Source organism: Quercus robur, chromosome 7 (assembly GCF_932294415.1).
Source record: "Quercus robur chromosome 7, dhQueRobu3.1, whole genome shotgun sequence".
In the NCBI taxonomy this organism is placed as follows: Eukaryota; Viridiplantae; Streptophyta; class Magnoliopsida; order Fagales; family Fagaceae; genus Quercus; species Quercus robur.
Genome location: NC_065540.1, coordinates 25,025,185 through 25,044,820, shown reverse-complemented (window position 1 = coordinate 25,044,820; position 19,636 = coordinate 25,025,185). Strand labels below are relative to the sequence as shown.

The following is a 19,636-nucleotide window of genomic DNA, read 5'->3' as shown; positions in this document are numbered from 1 at the left end:
GGATATAAAGCATTTATAAAAGGCAAACCAAGAATCACTTTATCAGTCATATTTTTAACAAGAACAGAAGGAATCTTGAAACAAACATTAGCATGGCATACATGAGCATTATTCAATTCATACTTTATTTTCATCTGAGAACCATTAGCAGAAACCAATCTTTCAGTAGATTTTTCAAAGTATTTTGAAGGAATCAGTCCTTCTTGGATACAGTTCATATCTGCCCCTGAATCTATCATAGCAATAACAGTGAAATGATAATCAAGGGAAACAACAATTTTAACTTTTGTAAACCATTTTGGAGGAATTATTTTATTAACAAGAGCAGGTTGAGAAATAGTAACATCATCAGGGATACCTTTACCAGAAAGAAGAGCTTGTTGACAGGATTCGTCTCCATCATTATGCTCAAGACCTTGTTTAAGATTATTTTTATCACCTTTAACATCTTTAGAATCATGTTTTAAGTCACTTATCTCTTGTTTAATAATATTAATTTCATGTTGTAAATCATTAACAGTTAGTTCTTTAGCTTTCTTTTTATTAAATTTTTCCAAAGTTTTATCCTCTTTACTCTTAATGAGAACATTGGTTTTAATAACATTGCAGCAAGAATTTCTACTACCAATTTTAATATCAGAAGAATTATTAATATTTAATATGTTGGATTTGTCTTTTAAATTTCTAGGTTTTCTTTTACAATTTTTATTAAAGTATCCAGATTTTCCACAGTTAACAAATCTCTTCTTAGCATAGAAATAATTAGGTTTAGCAAAGTTATATCTGTACCTTAGTTGGTGTTTTAACAATTTTTTATCATTACACCTATTGGTACTAAGTTTTTTAATAGTACTAAAAATATCTTCATAGGTTAAATTATTATAATCAATAGAATCATTTTTACCCACTAATTCTTGTTTTACCTTATGAGCAAAGATAGGAGGCAGACCGTCAATAAACTTTTCTTTCCAATAAGACTTAAGACAATCTTTCCGGAGCATTACTCTGGAAATAAAAACATCTTGATACCATCTGTATTCAGACATAGTTGGACAACTCAAATTATTTAAATAATCATGAGATGAAATATTGGATGGAGTACCAACAAAGTGTTTGATAATAGTACAGACCAAGGTATTGACTCCATTACAAGCAATACTTTCATCAAAAATAGGCAAACATTCATCATTCTTTTTATCAGCATGTTTAATAAACTTTCTGGATTCTTCAGTGAGATATGAATCCCACCATCCACGAAGAGCACCAGAAAACCCAGTAACAAGTAAGTTAATAACATCCGGTTGATCAAGATTATGGTTATTTTGATAAGCAATACCAACCATAGACATGTGAATTATTTTAGTAACAATTTCTAGTTCAGACAAACCATCAATATTCCATTCATAAAGTTCATCAACAGGAACAGAAGAAACAGAGGACACAGTATCAGAATCTGTAATTTCTTCAGAAACAATTTCTTTTTTGGAAATAGTGAGAGCAGTTGGAGTTCTTGTAGAAGCGCCCTCAGTTTTGACTTTTAAATCAGAAAGCATTTTTTCAACAATTTCAAGAGTCTTGGACTGAGAAGTCTTGAACACAACTTTTTCTCCTTGACTGGGTAAATCAATCAAAGGTTTCTCAGATTTTTCAACAATTTTTTCTTCAATGCGGTCAAGCTGTTGACCAATAATATGCAAAGATTGATTAGTAAAATTGTTTTGTTCAATAAGGCTATCAATAGGAGTTTGATCATCCGCAATTTTGAAAGGAGAGGCCTTCACTTCCTCTTCATCTCTTTTTGTAGTTATCAAAATTGAATCAAGAGGAGGATGACTAGACCTAACAATGGTTTTATCAATCTTAACAAAATTTGATTTCTTTATCACATTCAAATGTTGTTTTGAAATCTCATTATTTGGAACATAATGGTTTTCAAGAAAATCAAAAAACAAAATATGTTTTTTCAATTGATTCATCATTTCCAACCATTTTCTTTTAACACGGTCTTTATCAGACTGAGCAAACTTATCTTGGAAATATTTTCTCTTGGTTTTGTTTGAAGCAAGCATAAACTCATTGTACAAAGAATCCCAATCAATTTCAAAATCATCATTTAAAGCAGTCAAAACTCTTAGTTGATTTTGGTAAACAGGAGGAGTTTCAATAGGAGAATCAAGATCAGATGGAGTAACAGAAACAGTATCTTCCTCATCTTCATTAGCAGTTTTACTAAATGGAGTGGAAGTTTCAGGTTTAGTTGAATAGTAAACAGAGCTAAATTGGGATTTATCACTTGAAATAGCTTTTAGCTTTAAATCAGAGGATGTTTCCAAATTCTTTTTCAAAAATTCATTGATCTCGTGGTCTCTTTTTGAAATAGTTTCAGATCCAGCAAAGGAATGTCTTCCTTCGTTGATCCTCAAAGGTGGATTGTTTTGAAAACTTATTTTGACAGTACCATCAAGATATTGTTGAATATGGGTGAGATCAAGCTCATCAAAAATAGGTTTAGCAGGAGGGGTTTCTTGTTCTAACAACCAATCCTTAGGAAGTTTAACATCTTGCCATTGAATCATCTTCGGAACTTGGATTTTAGCATCAGGAGTTGAACATTTAATTAACATGGTTTTACCTGAAGGTTCTCTAGGCATTATAGCATAAGGATTCATTTGAGTACCCATTAGTTTGTAATAAATGCGATAAATCAAAGCAAAAGGCTTACTACCCTCTTCCATGTGATATCCAGATGAAGCAATATTCAAAGTTAAAGCTTTAACAATATTAGGATCATCCAAAGCAAGAGTAAGATCAGGATAACAATTAAAATAAACAGGACCATCATACAAAGAAGCAGTGATCATTCCAAGAATGCTATCTTTAAAAATCTTAAATCTAGCATCTCTTAAACACATGAGAACAGAAGCATTAATACCCTTTCGAGTAAGTGGTTTAATAGCAACTTGAACCATACCAATATGCAAATAACTGAAATTTTTAGCAGCAAGGAAGTCATTAATATTCTTTTTAGTAAACAAACAACATTTTTCATGAATTCTCGAAATAGAGAAAATTTGTTCAACAGTTCTAGCTTTGTAAGCAGAATGAAAAACACTTTCAACAAAACTAGTTTTATAAATGGTTTTAGTATCGACTTTAGGAATAGTCCACTTACTAAAATCAGGGATCACCTCATTATCATCAATAGTGTGATCTTCTTCATTTACAATATCAGGAGGACAACTAGTCCTGGAGCTGATAGAGGAGTTGGATCTCCACAACTTATCCATACTATCCTAGGATCAACACTCAGTTATCATGTTTTTCTCACAACCGTTGCATTTCGTAACACATACCCTAACCAACCTCATACCTCTCATGCCCTACACGCCCTCTCTTGGCTCAAACGGGCCTTACAGCTAGGTCCTAAGAATTCACTTTACGACTAGGGTGGCTCTGATATATATATATATATATATATATATATAAAACCTCTTTACACCTTTGACCTTTCTACACTCTCCTTTACTTGACTTCGCCCAACCACTTTCCTTCGTACAATTTCTATTTCAATTTCATATCACAATAACACAATTACGTTCGTTTCATTTCAGCTTCACATTTTTTTTTTCCATTCAAATCCACAAATCTCAATCTCATACACATTTAAAAAAAAAGGAATTATAAACATTACGAAGCTTGGAAAATCACGGTCTTTTAAAATCTTCAAGTCAATCATTTGAAAATTCCAACGTCCTTAATAAGTCACAGTTTTCCTTCTCTTGGTGAATTAGTTTTTCTCGTAAAAGAAAAGAAAAGAAAAGAAAAGAAAAGAAAATTGATTAGGTTTTTTGGGGGTATTGAGAAAATGGACAAGAGCGATTCGTTCAAGTACTACACATCATCGGAAAAGGATTCCCAGAATTCAAGGAATTCGGATTTCGGACTCGGCTCAACCGATCGGAGATTGGCGTTTTCGCGTCAAGCTTCGTTCGCACAATCGAAGCCTCTGCTCTCTCGTAGCGTCTCCAGCATAGACATTCCGCCTGGATTCGACAACTTTTACGGTGAAAGTAAAGGACCGGCGGAGAAATTCTCGGCTTCGTTGTTCGTTTCCTCGGTTTTTCGGATCCTAAGGACTGGTAATAGGTACATGAAGAGGTTGTTCCTCATGATTTCGCTTAATGTTGCGTATTCCACCTCGGAATTAGCTATCGGCCTCTTTACGGGGCGTGTTGGTAAGAATTTTCAACGTTAATCCTTGTTTTTTCAATTCACTATAGCAATTTCTACATGATAAATCTGTTGGGTACTTGGATTTTTTAGATTATGTACCTATAAGCTATGAATTTGATTGAGTTTAGCTGAAATATGATAATCCAATGCAATTGAAATTGGGTTTAAAAAGTTTAAAACTTTGAATATGTTTATGTTTTTGCTGTTACTTTATAGAATAGTCTAACAATTTTCTCAATTGTTGGTCAATCTACTTGGGGATACCATTTAATTTGATTTCTGTTTGTTTCAAAATATTGTTGAGATTCTAGTTCTATTGTAAATGCTGTTTCGTATAAACCTTCCTTAGTCTTATTTATTGCTGATGTTTTCTCTATTTCCAACTTCTCAATTGTTGCTGTTAACAATTTTTGGAAGAACAAGAAGTTTGTCCATATACTCGTTGCAAACTGATTGGGAATGCCAAGCTAGAGTGATGGAAACTTTCACAGATGTAAGAGTGTTCTTAGAAAAAGACAAGAAAATGTAGGGGAAGCATAAGACAAAATCTGAATCGAATCCCCTGTGGTTATGGCAACGAGGAAGTGAAGAAAGAGTAATTAGCCATTTCACTTATGGTGTCATAATTATAAAAATTAAAGAGAATAATGTGAATTTCTCTTGCCATGTAAACATGGCTGCTCAGAAAAATCCAACAAGTTGTATATGGGTTTTGAATTTAGGTTGCAAAGCTGGTTTTCTTGGTAGAGTTAGGGTGAGTCCAATACCTAAGATATTAAAAAGAGGAAGAGAAGTGGAACCACACTCTATGTTTGGAGGAGAGGAGAGGAGAAGAGCAAGGATGCCTACTGCTTTCTGTCTTTTTATTTTTTAAAAAGAACTATTCCAGTGCCCTCTCCCCTTTTGATTGGACAATCTTATTAAAGGGAAAGTTGTGCTGGTCAATTGGTGTTATATGTAGGCGAAACTACAATGTTTTTTTTGATAGGTAAGCAGAAAACTTTTATAAATGATAGAAAAAAGAGAAATACAAGAAGTTCATGATGATGAACAACAAGGGTAATCAGGAAACTAAGCTAAGGGAGGACAAAAACTCAGAGAGAGACGAACAATCAGTAAAACCCCAACAACGAGACCACTCCAAAAGACTACGATGGCATAAAAGCTTTAACTCATCCAACGTCTTCTCTTTGTCCTCAAAGGAACGACGATTTCGTTCCAACCACACAATCCACATTAAGCACCCTGGAACCAAGTTCCAAATGTTCGAGTTATGCTTCCCATGCCACTGATACCAGCAAGATAACAAATCTGCCATTGATCCTGGCATGACCCAAAGAATACCAAAGGCCTGAAGCATAAAAGTCCAAAGGGAATGGGTCACAGGACAATGAAGAAGGTGGTTTACTGACTCCCCATCACAGCAACACATACAACACCAATTAGTCAAAGGGCGACCCTTAAGCATTAGATTATTCAAAGTGAGGGTCCAACCATGTGCAGCAGTCCACAAAAAGAATGCCACACACTTAGGAATCTTTGGTTTCCAAACCCTCTTCCAAGGAAACAAAGAATTCGAAGCTCCTCGGATCGCAAGGTAGTAAGACCGAGTGTCAAACTTACCATCCCCTTTAAGTCGCCAGTAAAGGGTATCTCTCGTATTACCTTGAGGAATACAAGTTTGGATGAGCTGAAGTAGAGAATACGATGCAGCCAACTCCCAATCTTCAAAAGCTCTATAAAACGTTAAATTCCACACTCTAATAGTACCCCCTTCAGGAATCCACAAAACCTCAGAGATACAAGCATCTTTGACCGTTGAACGCACATAGAGCTTAGGATAGAGATCTTTTAGAGTAGTGTCACCAATCCACCTATCATGCCAAAAGCGGACACGAGTACCTTCACCCACTACAAAAGACAGATGCTTAGAAAAACTCTCCCATCCTTCATTAATGCTTCTCCATAGGCCACACCCATGAGACCTCCTGCAAACATTAGTACTCCACGCCCCTTGACCCTTGCCGTATTTTGAGGAGATAACACGCCGCCATAGATGGGTAACTTTATGACCATATCTCCATAGCCATTTCCCTAATAGAGCTTGATTAAATGGCACCACATTTCTTATCCCCAAACCACCCATCTCAACGGGTAAACACACCTTATCCCAAGCCACCAAAGGATATTTGAAGCACTCCTCAGAAGACCCCCCTAAAGGAAATTCCTTTGGATACTTTCCAATCTAGCCGCTACAGCTTTAGGAATAGTAAAAAGAGATAAAAAATACATGGGGAGACTTGAGAGAGTACTCTTTAGTAACATGAGCTTACCACCCTTAGATAAATAGAGACACTTCCACCCAAAAAGTTTCTTCTCCATTTTCTTCAAAATAGGATTCTTATCTTTCAAGTTTATCCTGTGTGCATAATTAATCCCTTAAGTTTCAACTGAGCACAATTGGTCTCTCAAGTTTAAAAAATGAGTTGTAGTAGTCTTTTTACTAACTACTATTAGTAATGTTACTTACGTGGCTAACGGAACAATGACTTGGCATTTTTTTTAATGACATTACATTTTTTAATTAAAAAAATTATAAAGTAAATTTACAAGTAAGAAATTGACAAGCCAATACCAAATTAAAGCCAGTATTGCAACTTATTCTGTCGTTCACAAACCCACGCTTTAGAAGAAAAAAAAAATCACAAACCCACCACGAGAGAGAGAAGGGGAGAGGGTGAAGAAACCCAAGCACTGACCCGCTGGAGACTTAAGCCCTAGCCGCCGCCGACGACAGCCCAAGCCCTAGCTACCGCTGTTGACAGCCATTGACCCGCATGCACGTTTGTCACCTTTGATCTTGCATACATAGCTTATGAGGTTTAGTTCTTTAGTTTGTGATGGACCATCCAAGATTTGGATATGCCAAGTTGAAAATCCAACCTAAGAAGAGTGTTATCAAGAATATTAATCTAGATGATATATAGTAGCTATCTTTTGAATCTTTTAGTGAGTGAAATTGCTTGGCCTCTGGCATTGGGTATGTCTTTAGGTGCAATCCAAGAGTCATGAAGCTTTTTTGGATGCATTCTAGAGAATAATAGTAAATGGTTTAAAGCTTAGAAGGGGATTTACATTGTCATTGGTGGAAGTATTAATTTCATGAGATCAATCCATTGCAGCATCCATATTCATCAATCCATTGCAACTCCTTAGTGAAGCTTACAGAGAAATTAACATTTGTTGGGCAGATTATGAATATGGATGCTGCATTGGATTGATCTCATGAAATTAATACTTCCACCAATGACAATGTAAATCCCCTTCTAAGCTTTAAACCATTTACTATTATTCTCTAGAATGCATCCAGAAAAGCTACATGACTCTTGGATTGCACCTAAAGACATACCCAATGCCAGAGGCCAAGCAATTTTGCTCACTAAAAGATTCAAAAGATAGCTACTATATATCATCCAGATTCATATTCTTGATAACACTCTTCTTAGGTTGGATTTTCAACTTGCTGCATCCAAATCTTGGATGGTCCATCACAAACTAAAGAATTAAACCTCATAAGCTATGTATGCAAGATTAGAGGTGACAAACGTGCATGCGGGTCAATGGTTGTTGCCGGTCAGTGGCTGTCACTGGCAGCAGCTAGGGCTTGAGTCTCCGGCGGGTTAGTGCTTGGGTTTCTTCACTCTTTCCCCTTCTCTCTATTGTGGTGGATTTGTGATTTTTTTTTTCTCTGAAGCGTGGGTTTGTGAATTATAGAATAAGTTGTAATACTGGTTTTAATTTGGTATTGGTTTGTCAATTTCTTACTTGTGAATTTATTTTTGTAATTTTTTTAATTAAAAAAATGCCATGTTATTAAAAAAATGCTAAGTCATTGTTCCGTTAGCCACATATGTAACACCACTAATGACAGTTAGGAAAAGGACTAATACAACTCATTTTTTAAACTTGAGGGACCAATTGTGCTCAGTTGAAACTTAAGGGACCAATTGTGCACATAGGGTAAACTTGAGGGACCAACATTGTAGTTTTGCCTTATATGTAAAAGGGTAGCTCTGAAACTGTGTATCATCTTTTGTTACATTACTCTTTTGCTCATGATATGTGGTGCTGTGTTTTTGGCTTTTGGGTTCATTGGTGTTGCCAAAGAAGGAAATTGAAGTGTACTCTTGTTTGAAGGGGATGTATGGGAGGCTTACGAATAGAATTATTCCGAATGGAACTTCACACTGCCTTATGTGGACAATTCAGAGAGAATGAAACAATTGAACCTTTGAAGACAATGAGAGATCTATTATTGAGATCAAGTATATTATTTTGGTGATTTTTGAATGTTGGATTAAGTTGAGGGAATTATGTATTCTTCAGTAGATTTCATGGATTGCTTGGATTTATGATTGCCTGGTTCTCTCCATCGGGAGAAATTGGAGAGAACCTGTGTTCAAATCCCCCCACCTCCACTTAATCCAACAGAAGAAGAAGAACAATAACAATAACATTAACAACAAAGCCTAAGTCCCAAAATTTTGGGGTTGGCTATGGATCCTCAATAGATTAGTTAGGGTCAGTCACATGTATTTTTTTTTCCTCCATTCTATTCTATTTTAAGTCATATTCCTTGTTATTTCCTTAATTGACATGTCTTTTTTTATTACTTCTACTTTCCATTCATAATAGAATGACTAAATTTTATGCTGGCTGTCAACCTACTGCAGCGCTCCTTTTCTTGGGCTTGGGATGAGCTTCCCTTTTTTCTAATAAAATTTTTAATTAATAATTATTTTCTTTATTTATATAAAAAAACTATTCCCCTTCCTCTCCCTTGCTCTCTTATGATTTATTCTCCTCGTGCTCAATAGCATTAAATTTTTTATGTACTCAATCCAGTTTTAGGTCCTAAACTAGAACAAGCAGAACCATGTAGTTGGCTTTATTAGGTTTACTAAACTTAAACTGCCCCCCCGATAGATCATATATGTGGCTGGTCTGTTTTGTGTTATTCCAAAGAGTCCCCTAAGCTTTATAAGGAGCTTGTTGCTTCAGTCATTCTGTAATGTTTTTGTTGTCTCTCAGTTTTTCTCTTTCCTTTTTCGTTATAACTTCATTAGCTGTCTCTAAAGTGTTCTTTTTGTTTCATTTCTAAATTCTACATGAGATGTTAATGGTTAGGCTATTTCAAATCACCTGGGGTCAATAGAGAATTCTCTGTTGATTTTAAGTTTTGTAGTTCTCTTTCTATTTATGATTTTATCTATAAGTTTAAATGTATTTTCTATATTAATTTCCTTGTCTTGGTTGTTGGTGTCTTTCCAGGTTTGGTCTCTGATGCCTTTCATTTAACTTTTGGCTGTGGCCTGTTGACATTTTCATTGTTTGCAATGGCTGCCTCAAGAAATAAACCAGATGGAGTTTACACTTATGGGTGAGATAAAAAAAACTGTCATCATACCAAGAAAATCAACCTGAATTGAACCTTTTGATTTAGCTGAATAAAGCCATTTATTGTCACTTTGTTGATATCACTCTTTTGCTTCTACTGGAATGGATGCGAGAATTTTGTAGGGTGGTTGTTTCATCTAATCTATTTAGTGTTTCCTGCCAAGAACTGTTGACTGTAAATTGTTGTTTTGGACCATTCATTCTTCCTCTCTTTCATGAGTTCATCCCAATTGTCCCCCTGGAATATGTACATTTTGGAAATTCATCATATTATGTTCCAATAATGTCATCTAGACTATATATAATTGATTTGATGGAAATGAATTTGATTCATTGTAATTCTTCTCTCTATCAGGTACAAGAGGCTAGAAGTCTTATCTGCTTTTACAAATGCTGTAAGTATTTGACTTCACCCACTGCATTGCAGTTTTAAACATTATTGCATAATCATACCCAAAAAAAAAAAAAAATCTTTATTACATAATGATTCTTTCATAAGATTAAAATATTAAGTGCACTTGAATTGCAGTGTCTTTTGCTTTGTTTTATGCACGAATAATTGTGTTGACACTGGTTTTGGACACTGAGACTGGTTTTACAGTATTTTATGTACCAAAGCTGCTAGTTTAATAATTCATGTCTATGCCATATATTGATACATGCTAAGCCTGTGATTTAAGTATGGTTGACATGATTATAATGTTATTAATGGTATAGAAAGATGTACTTTGGAACCACAACATCTAGGAGGAGATGGAGAGGTAATTGTCACTTAATAGAGGTTCAGTGAGGATTTTGTTGCTAGTAAGCACTGTATTTCAATGTCAAGAAAGAAGAAATAGTTAACAAGTGAAAATGACCTGGCTCAAATGGCTCTTCCTCCTCCACAGAATGGGTTGAGGTTCAGGTCATAGGTGTAGATTACCAATTAAAAAAAAACCCTATCTTTAGTGTATAATATAGTTCCCAAAGGTGGAGATAAAGTTGTATGCAAGCATTGCTTTAGAACATGGAAACTTGTCCAGAATGGCAACTGTAGACACATTATTTTTTGTTACCTAAAATTAAATCTCTTATAAGTTGCACAGCGTTCGTAAAATGGGAATTTCTATCACAATATTAATTGATCTTTTTCTTGTTAGCTGCATTATCTGGGCTAACATGCGGATGTTTTTTTGTCCTGCTGCCTATGTAGACAGCTGTTTCTTCTGTTTATGTCATTCTCCTTAGCTGTGGAAGGACTTCATGCATTCATCCAAGATGAATCTGAGCACAAGTAAGTCGATTATGCAGACTTTGATGACCGAGATGGTCTATATTTTATTTGTCTTTATTACACTAATATCTTGGCGGACTTTTTTTTCTTTGTGTCATACAGTTGTATATCAGCTCATGTGCTATATGATTACAAGGTTTTGTCTATTTAGAATGTTTCCATTGTGAACTTGTGTCTCAAGATGAGATGGTCTTGCCATCTCTCATGGCATGTTAGTTATCTATATAAGGCATGTGAGAGTCCTTGTAGTCTACTTCATTTTCTAAGCAGGATATCCTCATGTAAAAAATTGTATCTTTTCTTGTTAAACTTTATGCAATATTACAAAATGAGGCCTAGCTAGCTTGTCTTAGACAGAGCTCGATGACAAGCTCTTTTTACCTAAATGTTGCGGTGATTCTTTTGTAAAATTGTTATCTCAATCTTTGGAAAGGGGAATATCTTTTACAAAAAAATGTGTTAGGATTACGCCAAACTAGTAATGGTGGTCATAGATCAGCTGGCACTGCCAGTCCTTTCTTTTATTTATTATTATTACTAAAATAAAGTACCACAGTAGTTAATGTGATGTAAGTCGGACACTCATATTGGAAGGCCAGGGGATTGGACCCCTGAACTTACTAAGAGTTGGGGTTTACAGCCACACATTAGTGTGTCTGGATGAGCTTGTTTTGCTTAAAAAAGTAAGCTCACTAAAACAGTTTAAACACTTATTGTTTTTGGGTTTGAAAAAGAAACTCTTTTAACACTGATTTGATAAGATTACCAAACAATTTTATCGTCATCTTCAATTTGTCATTCTCTCATTTTGAATCTATTTTGATGTGATCCTATGATCCAATCCTTGCTTCCTACATATTGAACCTACCTTCATTTTTCCTGTTTTCGTGTTTGTATTTATTTAGGTGTGCGTTTGGCTCCAAATTAAAAAAGGCAGCTTATTTTATTAGTTAACTTATTTTTGGTACTATTCATGGGCCCCACTGCACTTTTGGGTACTATTCATGGGTCCTACTGTACTATTTTAGTTAACTTTTACCTTTATCTATAGTACTTTTAGCAAAAAATTTTCAGTTTCAGCAAAATAAGCGGATCCCAAATGGACCCTAGATATGAAATTTTTTTTTTTTGGTACATCTGCTAACCATCTGCTTATAGGCATTACTTGATTGTTTCTGCGGTGACAAATTTATTGGTGAACCTCATTGGTGTTTGGTTCTTCCGGAATTATGCTCGCAGAAATCTTGGTAAGTATTGCTGCATTTGAAGATTTATTTTGAGGTTATCATGGCTCAAATTTTGTTTAAGTTTGTGGGGATACATAGCTGCCCATAAGTATGCTACATGTTTCTGTTATTACGTATTTCTATGCTTTGTTCCCCTGATTTAACTTGGAATATATTTACTTGTGTATTAATGCATTATGTTCAAGAACATGGTTAGAAATCAAAAAGAAAAGGAAAAAAGGGTTTCTTCTTATAACACTTGCTTGCAGTCTACAGAAATGCAGAAGATATGAACTACCACTCAGTTTGCCTGCATGTTCTTGCAGATTCCATTCGCAGGTATAATATGCTCTCTCTCTTGCATTATACACATATGGTTGCATGTGGGCACACACCCTTGCTCTATTTCTATTTTTTTTTCCTTTTATTTATGGCCATCTTAAGCCGCTCTACTCTGCTTGTCTCTCAGTGCAGGTTTGATATTGGCGTCTTGGTTTTTGTCCCTTGGGTAATTACTTCTTCATGCTTAGTTTTTGACTGCCCCTCCTTCGAAAAGATAAATCTCCCAAAGTTGGAATCTATCCCTCTCCCCTGTGTTGACCCCTTTTATATCCTTCGTAATTTCTGTTTTTCTACTTTTTTTCAGGGTTCAGAATGCGGAAGTATTGTGTTTGGGACTAGTTTCAGTTGCAGTTTTTATGCTTGTCATGCCACTCTTTAAAGCAACTGGAGGCATCTTGCTTCAAATGGCACCACTTAGTATTCCAACTTCAGCCTTGAGCAAATGCTGGAGACAGGTGATTCCATTCTTTTAGATCACTGGGTTTTAGTTAAGTGCAAATCCTGAAAAAAAAAAAAAGAAGGAAAAAAGACGTTTTTCATTGAAGTGTATTAATTTTTTGACATTAGATTACTACCCACGAAGATGTATCGGAGGTTTCTCAAGCTCGTTTTTGGGAATTAGTCCCTGGTCACGTTGTTGGCTCTGTCTCAATACAGGTGAGTTTTTGAATATAATTGGTCTTATGGAAGTCAATTTATTGCCCTGTAGTATAGTTACTATTTTCCTTTACATTGATTTTTTTTTGGATGAAATTAAGTTATTAATAAAGAAAAACAAGATGAAAACAAATCAGTTTATCATTACATTGATTGTTCTTCTCACTCTGGTAGGGCATTTGAATCTGTAATTTAGTGGTTTCATTTGTTGGATGACAACTTACAGGTGAAGAAAGAGATGGATGATCGTGCAGTCCTCCAATTCGTGCATGGTTTGTACCATGATCTGGGTATACAGGAATTGACCCTGCAAACTGATGATGTCTGAGATTTCCTATATTCTTTTTTGTATGATTATTTTGTTGGCCTTAGATACATTGATTCTGGTTTATAACATGGTGGTACATGAGATTAATTGTAGATTGGAAGTCCTTTATAAGGAAATGTTATTGGTTGTTGACTTGTCATCACAAATGGGTGTATCGCCAGTAAAAGGGACAGTAAATGATGGCTCTTTGTAGGGATAAGTGATTCTTGTAATTGTCTTCATTTCAAGTAATTGGAAAAATTAGTCAGGTTTCTCTATGAAGATTATTTTCATCTTTCTTTCATATATACAGGCTACCTTGTAGGTCAAATAGTTATCTCTCACTGAATCACCTTGGACTATTAAAATCCTTTAGGAAGAGGTCAAATACCTGAAGGGTGTTTGGATATAAGATGTAGAAAATGGTATCTGAAATGGGATTGCCTCCATACTTTGATAGACCAACATTTGAACCACCAGGACTTCCCCTTCCCTTTCCCCTCTGCCCCACCTCCCTCCCACACCATAGAGAATTCAAGTCTAATCCATTTTGTCAAAAGTGGGTTATACTTGTACTTCAAAAAAAAAGTTTTAGAAGCTTTACACAAGATAAAATAAGCTAAAAAGTTAAATGAAAAAACTAAACTCATGGAAATCGGATAATGATAAGGCATTGGATGGACTTTAGGAGTGGTTAGTAATGCTAAATAAGCTAAAAAGTTATATGGAAAAACTAAACTCATGGAAATCGGATAATGATAAGGCATTGGATGGACTTAGGAGTGGTTAGTAATGCTATTTGGACTCTCTAACGTACCAAGCGCTTTCATATGAGTTACGATAGAGATATAAACCTTTCTTGAGCTCATATCCAACTGTTTATTTTGAGATATATTGATATATAGTCGAACTAGAGGAGCATTTATATCATTTTTGCATAGTGTTACAGGTTAGAAACTCTTTGTAAGTTTGAGGATATGCTCTTCATTTTGCCATGAGGTTGAGTTTCTTGGCTTTATTTTGCCTGAGAAGGTGCGAGCTATCAAAATGTGGCTTGTGCCACAATCATGGGTGATATTTGTAGTTTCCATGTATTAGCATCATTTTAGAGAAGTTTTGTATGAACAAATTTCAGCTATATCACGAGTCCTTTCATTGAGTGCTTGAAGGGAGTTGATTTTCAATGGTCTAAAGTAGCATAAAAGAGATTTGAGCAGATCAAAATATTGATGATGGAAGTTCCAGTTCTTGCCCTACCAAACTTTGGGAAACTTTTTATTGTGGAGTGCAATGTGATGTTTCACACACAAGAATAGGGGCTGCTCTTTGTAAGAAAGGAAGGCCAGTGTAATTTATTAGTGAGAAACTAATTGATACTAAACGATGTTATTCAGCGTATTGACTTGGATTTTTATGCTTAGGTGTGAGCAATCAACACTACTTGGCATATCAAGAATATGTGGTTTACTCTAATCATCAAGTATTGATATTTGAATTCTCAAAAGTAGCTTAAGGTCACACAACATAGTGTGGTTTCTTTCGGTAGAAGAGTTTAATTTCTAAACAAAACACAAGACTGGTGATTATAAATACCATCTTTTGAGTAATTGGAGATGGCACTTATCTGCTTTATGAAATTTTCGATTTGAATATTCTTGAGCTCTTTGAACCTATAGATTGTTGTTTGAATTGTCCCAAATTCAATCCTATTATCTCTCTCTCCTTTCTTTAAGTTTTGTTTGTTCCTGGAATTTCTTTGTAAGCTCTTCTTTTACCCCAGATCTAAACTCTTCTCATCACATTGCCTTCCTAAGCCTATTTTACCTGTGTGAGAAGAACAAGTTCGATTTATCGATGTCTGTACATATTCAGGGATTTCAAGATATGACCATCAATATCTTAATGGTTATAAAATTTATGTGATGCGTTTTCTTTTTAAATTCTGGAAATTCTAGAGAATGTAAGGTGAAGAATCGTTTTCCATTGGGTGGCTGGATGGAGCCTTCTAGTACCATGGTAGATGCTCTGGTTGTTGTGTACTTTTGAGTGGTTAATAGATTATTTAGGACCAGCGTCATTACCCTGTAGTTACAAAGTGGAGTCTTAATTGGAAATAAACGCTTGAAGGATAGATTTAACCAGAGGCTTACCAAGTTGATTCATTAAGGCCTTTGAGTTTTTGCTTGTGAATTGAGATGACATTAATTATCTCACACTTCGTTGGTGCATATCACCCCATTTCATGTTTTAAATGAAGGTATCAATAATTGTGTGTATCGTGCGTGTAATTGTGGACGACGTAGAAATGAGTGTGAAACAATGTCTTTCTTTTGGACTAATGTTTAGTATCGTCGTTGCTCATTACACTGTTGTTACTAGTACACTCTTTCATCAAGGGAAACTTATTTTATTTATTTAGATACTTTAGGAAAAAAAGGTGTTGCCATAAACATGGCATCTTACAAGAAAGTAAGTTCATCAAAAAAAAAAAAAAAACAAAAAAAGAACAAGAAAGTACGACACTTATTTTCCTACATAAGAACTTGACAGTGCCATTATATTACAAGCTTCTTCACATCCTAATTTACATTCTTTTTACATGAAACCTGGGACCTATATGTACAGGGCCGAAAAAAAGTGTACTATTTTGATGCAATCACAATCTTCTTGCCATGGAAACTAATGCTGTATAGACAGGTCAAACATATGCAAATAAAAACAATAGATACTTTAAGTGGACATTTTTCTTAATCTAGCCTTTGGCAAGGTTCATCTCCCTGAGAGTTCTGTGAAAGGGGAAAGTTGGCTTTTGGAGAAAGAGATTCCGGAGTCCTCTTTGAATGAAGGAGGCATGGCAGGCCACACGAAAGCAGGTCTTTCTGTGGGCACCAGCGGTGGAGGCACTTCCCCTGTAAGTACCTGTAAAACGGTTTTCATGGAGGGTCTCTTGTGTGGATTTGGTTGACAACAGGCCAATGCCAAAACAAGCATGCATGACATTTCTTCCTCATCAAATTCCTTGTTCAATCTTGAATCAACAGCATCAAGGATCCTTCCTTTACTGTGAAGTTCCCATAGCCAATACACAATGCTGTTGTTGTAGTCGGCCAATTCAATTTGATTTCCTGGCTTCCTTCCACAGAGAACTTCTTGTACAAGAACACCAAATGAATAGACATCTGTCTCAACAGTTGCCCTACTAATAAGAAACGTTTCTGGAGCCATATATCCTGGTGTTCCTGCAATCTCTATTGTTGAGTGGTGCGTTTTTCCCCTTTGTTGAATAGTACGAGCTAGTCCAAAATCTCCAAGCCTGGCATTGAACTCTGAGTCTAACATAATATTGCTAGCTTTTATGTCTCGATGAAGCACTGTCTTTTCACATCCGTTATGAAGATAATCCAGTGCCTCAGCTACCCCATGAATTATGATGTGCCTTTTCTCCCAGGTGAGTGTTGGTTCCTCCATGCCTAGTTTCTCATCGCCAAATATAAACTTGTCAAGGCTACTGTTTGGCATGAACTCATAAACGAGAAGGAGCTCACGCCTTTCATAGCACCATCCGATCAATCTCACAAGATTCTTGTGATGGAGGCTGCCGATTGTTGTGACTTCTGCTATAAATTCTTGCTTGCCTTGACTTGAATTCTTTGAGACTCGCTTGACAGCTACCTCCTTATTTGCCAATAGTCCCTTATAGACCGTTCCAAAGCCACCTTTTCCAAGCTTGTTTTTGGGGTTGAAGTTGCCTGTTGCTTTTCTCAGCTCTTTTAGTAGGAATTTCCTTGGAGCCATAGAGGACCCTTTGATCTGGTCTTCTAGCCCTGGATATGGATCCTCTGCATATAAAGCCTGTTTCCTCTGCCAATACAAGTAAAAGACAATCCCGCTTAACACAAGCACTGCAGCTGATACTGTGATCCATAACCACAGCAACTCTAAATCATCATCATCATCAATATCCGAACCGGAGAATTTCCATGATCTTATGCAGTTGAGTTCGGTGACATTGCTTGTTGAAGCTGAGAATCCCACAAAAACCTCCTCCGGAAGATACTGGGAGAGATTAAAAGGCAGAGAAAATACTAGCTTGGAATCAACATACACAGTCATGTTTTTGCCATCATACTGAACCGTTGCCGTTATATCAGAGTCTGAAGAAAGATTGACACCAAGGTTGGTTAAAGAGACTTGTTTGAATGAGTAGATGCTATTTACATCCAAGCCAACATGGTTATCATCGATATCTTCTTGAAAGCTCTGTCTTGTGTCAAATTCAACTGCCACCACATTAGCTTTAGCGGATCCATTTGTGCTTGCGTTTACAATCCCAAGCCATTGACCTTCGCTGTTCTGTGGAAGTGTGGTGTCTGCAGCTAATATGAAGCTCAAGCCTTCGCCTCCTGGAGTTGTGTGAGGACTGATTCTAAGTACAAAAGTGGTACTGAAATTTGCTGTAGTCAAACTTTTGCTCTTGCTCCATAATCTGAATGGCTTCCAGTAAAAGGCACGCCCAGAAAGATTTTCAATAGAAGCTTTACTAACATCTGGTGTAACTTGAATAGCATTCATCACAATATATGAATTTTTCGACAGAATCAGTTGAGAATCTCCATTTTGGAACTCTGGATAATTAAAACTAAAGCACCCTACTTGAGTGAGAGTTCCACCCAAGAGGACTACTAGAAAAAGGGACTTAACAACCTGTGAAAACCACATTCTACCCACACAGAAGGCACAGATATGGTCTTAATCTATGGAAAAGGCAGAAGGGTCTTAATACAGGTATTAGGATTTCAATTTCTGGTAAGGTTAAGTAATGATTTAGATGAATGAAGGAAAACTTTAGATTTTATGGAAGACAAATGTTGCTAACGGACAAATATATAGGGTTTTTGGGTTCTAGACGATCGGACTTTTAGAGGAGTGAAATTTCCCTGAACTTTCTACTATTTTAATAATATTTTATTGTTGTTCAACTTCAAATGGTAGTCCTCGGATTACATGGAATCATGGAAGTGGACAATAATACTATAGAGGGGTGGGTAAAGGTTAATTGGTTATTAAAATCCTGATTTACTATTTTTTTTTTTTTTTGAGAAGAATTAAAATCCTGATTTAGATTTAAAAGAGTAGGATTTTAATATTTAAATAACTTAAGGGTCTGTTTGGTAAGGATGAAATAGGGGATGGAAAATAAAGGAGATAAAATAGAAAAGAAAAGTGATTTTGAGGCTATTTGATTGGAGCCTTGAAGGTGAAAAGTTAGAAGGATTTTGGTGAAATTCAAGTGTTTTTTATTTCGAACCCATCAAAAATTTTTCTCTTTAATTTGAAGAGAAAACTCAGGTGGCTAAGTTTTAACTGTAGAGTTTCGTATTTACCTCCTCTTTATGTTGGACAACTCATCTCTCTTTTAATATTTTTCTCTTGTTCTTTGTCCCATTCTTTTTGTCTTTTTGTGCTTGTTCTTTTCCCGTTTCTTTTCCTACTGTTTTATAAAAAAATGTAATAAATATAATAATAAAGAGAAAAAATATAATAGGTATAATGTTTTAATTTTTTCTCAAAAAAAAGTTTTAATTTTTATAAAATCTTATTTTATTAATTTTAATTGATAAATAAGTAATATTTTATGAAAAAGAAATGTATTTCTTATATATAATGAAATAAGGACATAAGAGTAAATTTAGACAAACTATATTTCCTATCCCCCACTTTTCCACTCCCCTAACCAAACACAAATGGGGGAAAATAAAATTTTTTCTATACTCTCATTTTTCCATCCTCTTCCTATCTTCTATCCTCACACTTTTCTATCTTCCCAACTAAACAGACCCTAAAACAATTCAGATCTAAAATTTTAAATTTGTACGGTCTTTAAGATCTTGATTTAAATTGTGGGATGTTGGACTTAAATTATTTATAGACAAGAAATAATGATGACAACATTTTTAGGAATGAGTGTTTATTAATTACAGCAAAAAAAGAAAAGAAAAAAAAGGAGATTTTACGCCATTTCAGTAAGTAATATGACATTAAATGCCTAACAATGATGTTTAACTGTATATAAAGGGTCATGCTAACAGGTGCTCTTAGGGTAATAGTTAACAATCCATTTAAGGAAAGTTTTAACAC

General features: G+C 35.4%; 2 protein-coding genes across 2 annotated transcripts; one reads left to right on the top strand and one right to left on the bottom strand.

Moving 5' to 3' along the window:
- The first annotated feature begins 3,514 nt into the window (after positions 1-3,514).
- On the top strand, positions 3,515-13,780 carry LOC126692893 (metal tolerance protein C2). Its single transcript, XM_050388696.1, has 10 exons — positions 3,515-4,235; positions 9,565-9,673; positions 10,046-10,085; positions 10,890-10,966; positions 12,125-12,213; positions 12,462-12,531; positions 12,662-12,700; positions 12,839-12,989; positions 13,102-13,191; positions 13,418-13,780. The coding sequence occupies exons 1-10, from the start codon at positions 3,866-3,868 to the stop codon at positions 13,517-13,519; spliced, it is 1,137 nt and encodes a 378-aa protein (XP_050244653.1). The 5' UTR covers positions 3,515-3,865; the 3' UTR covers positions 13,520-13,780.
- A 2,220-nt stretch (positions 13,781-16,000) lies between these two features.
- LOC126692892 (probable L-type lectin-domain containing receptor kinase S.5) lies at positions 16,001-18,362 on the bottom strand. Its single transcript, XM_050388695.1, has one exon. It carries the CDS (start codon positions 18,215-18,217, stop codon positions 16,268-16,270), a length of 1,950 nt encoding a protein of 649 aa, XP_050244652.1. The 5' UTR covers positions 18,218-18,362; the 3' UTR covers positions 16,001-16,267.
- Between the last annotated feature and the right edge of the window lie 1,274 nt (positions 18,363-19,636).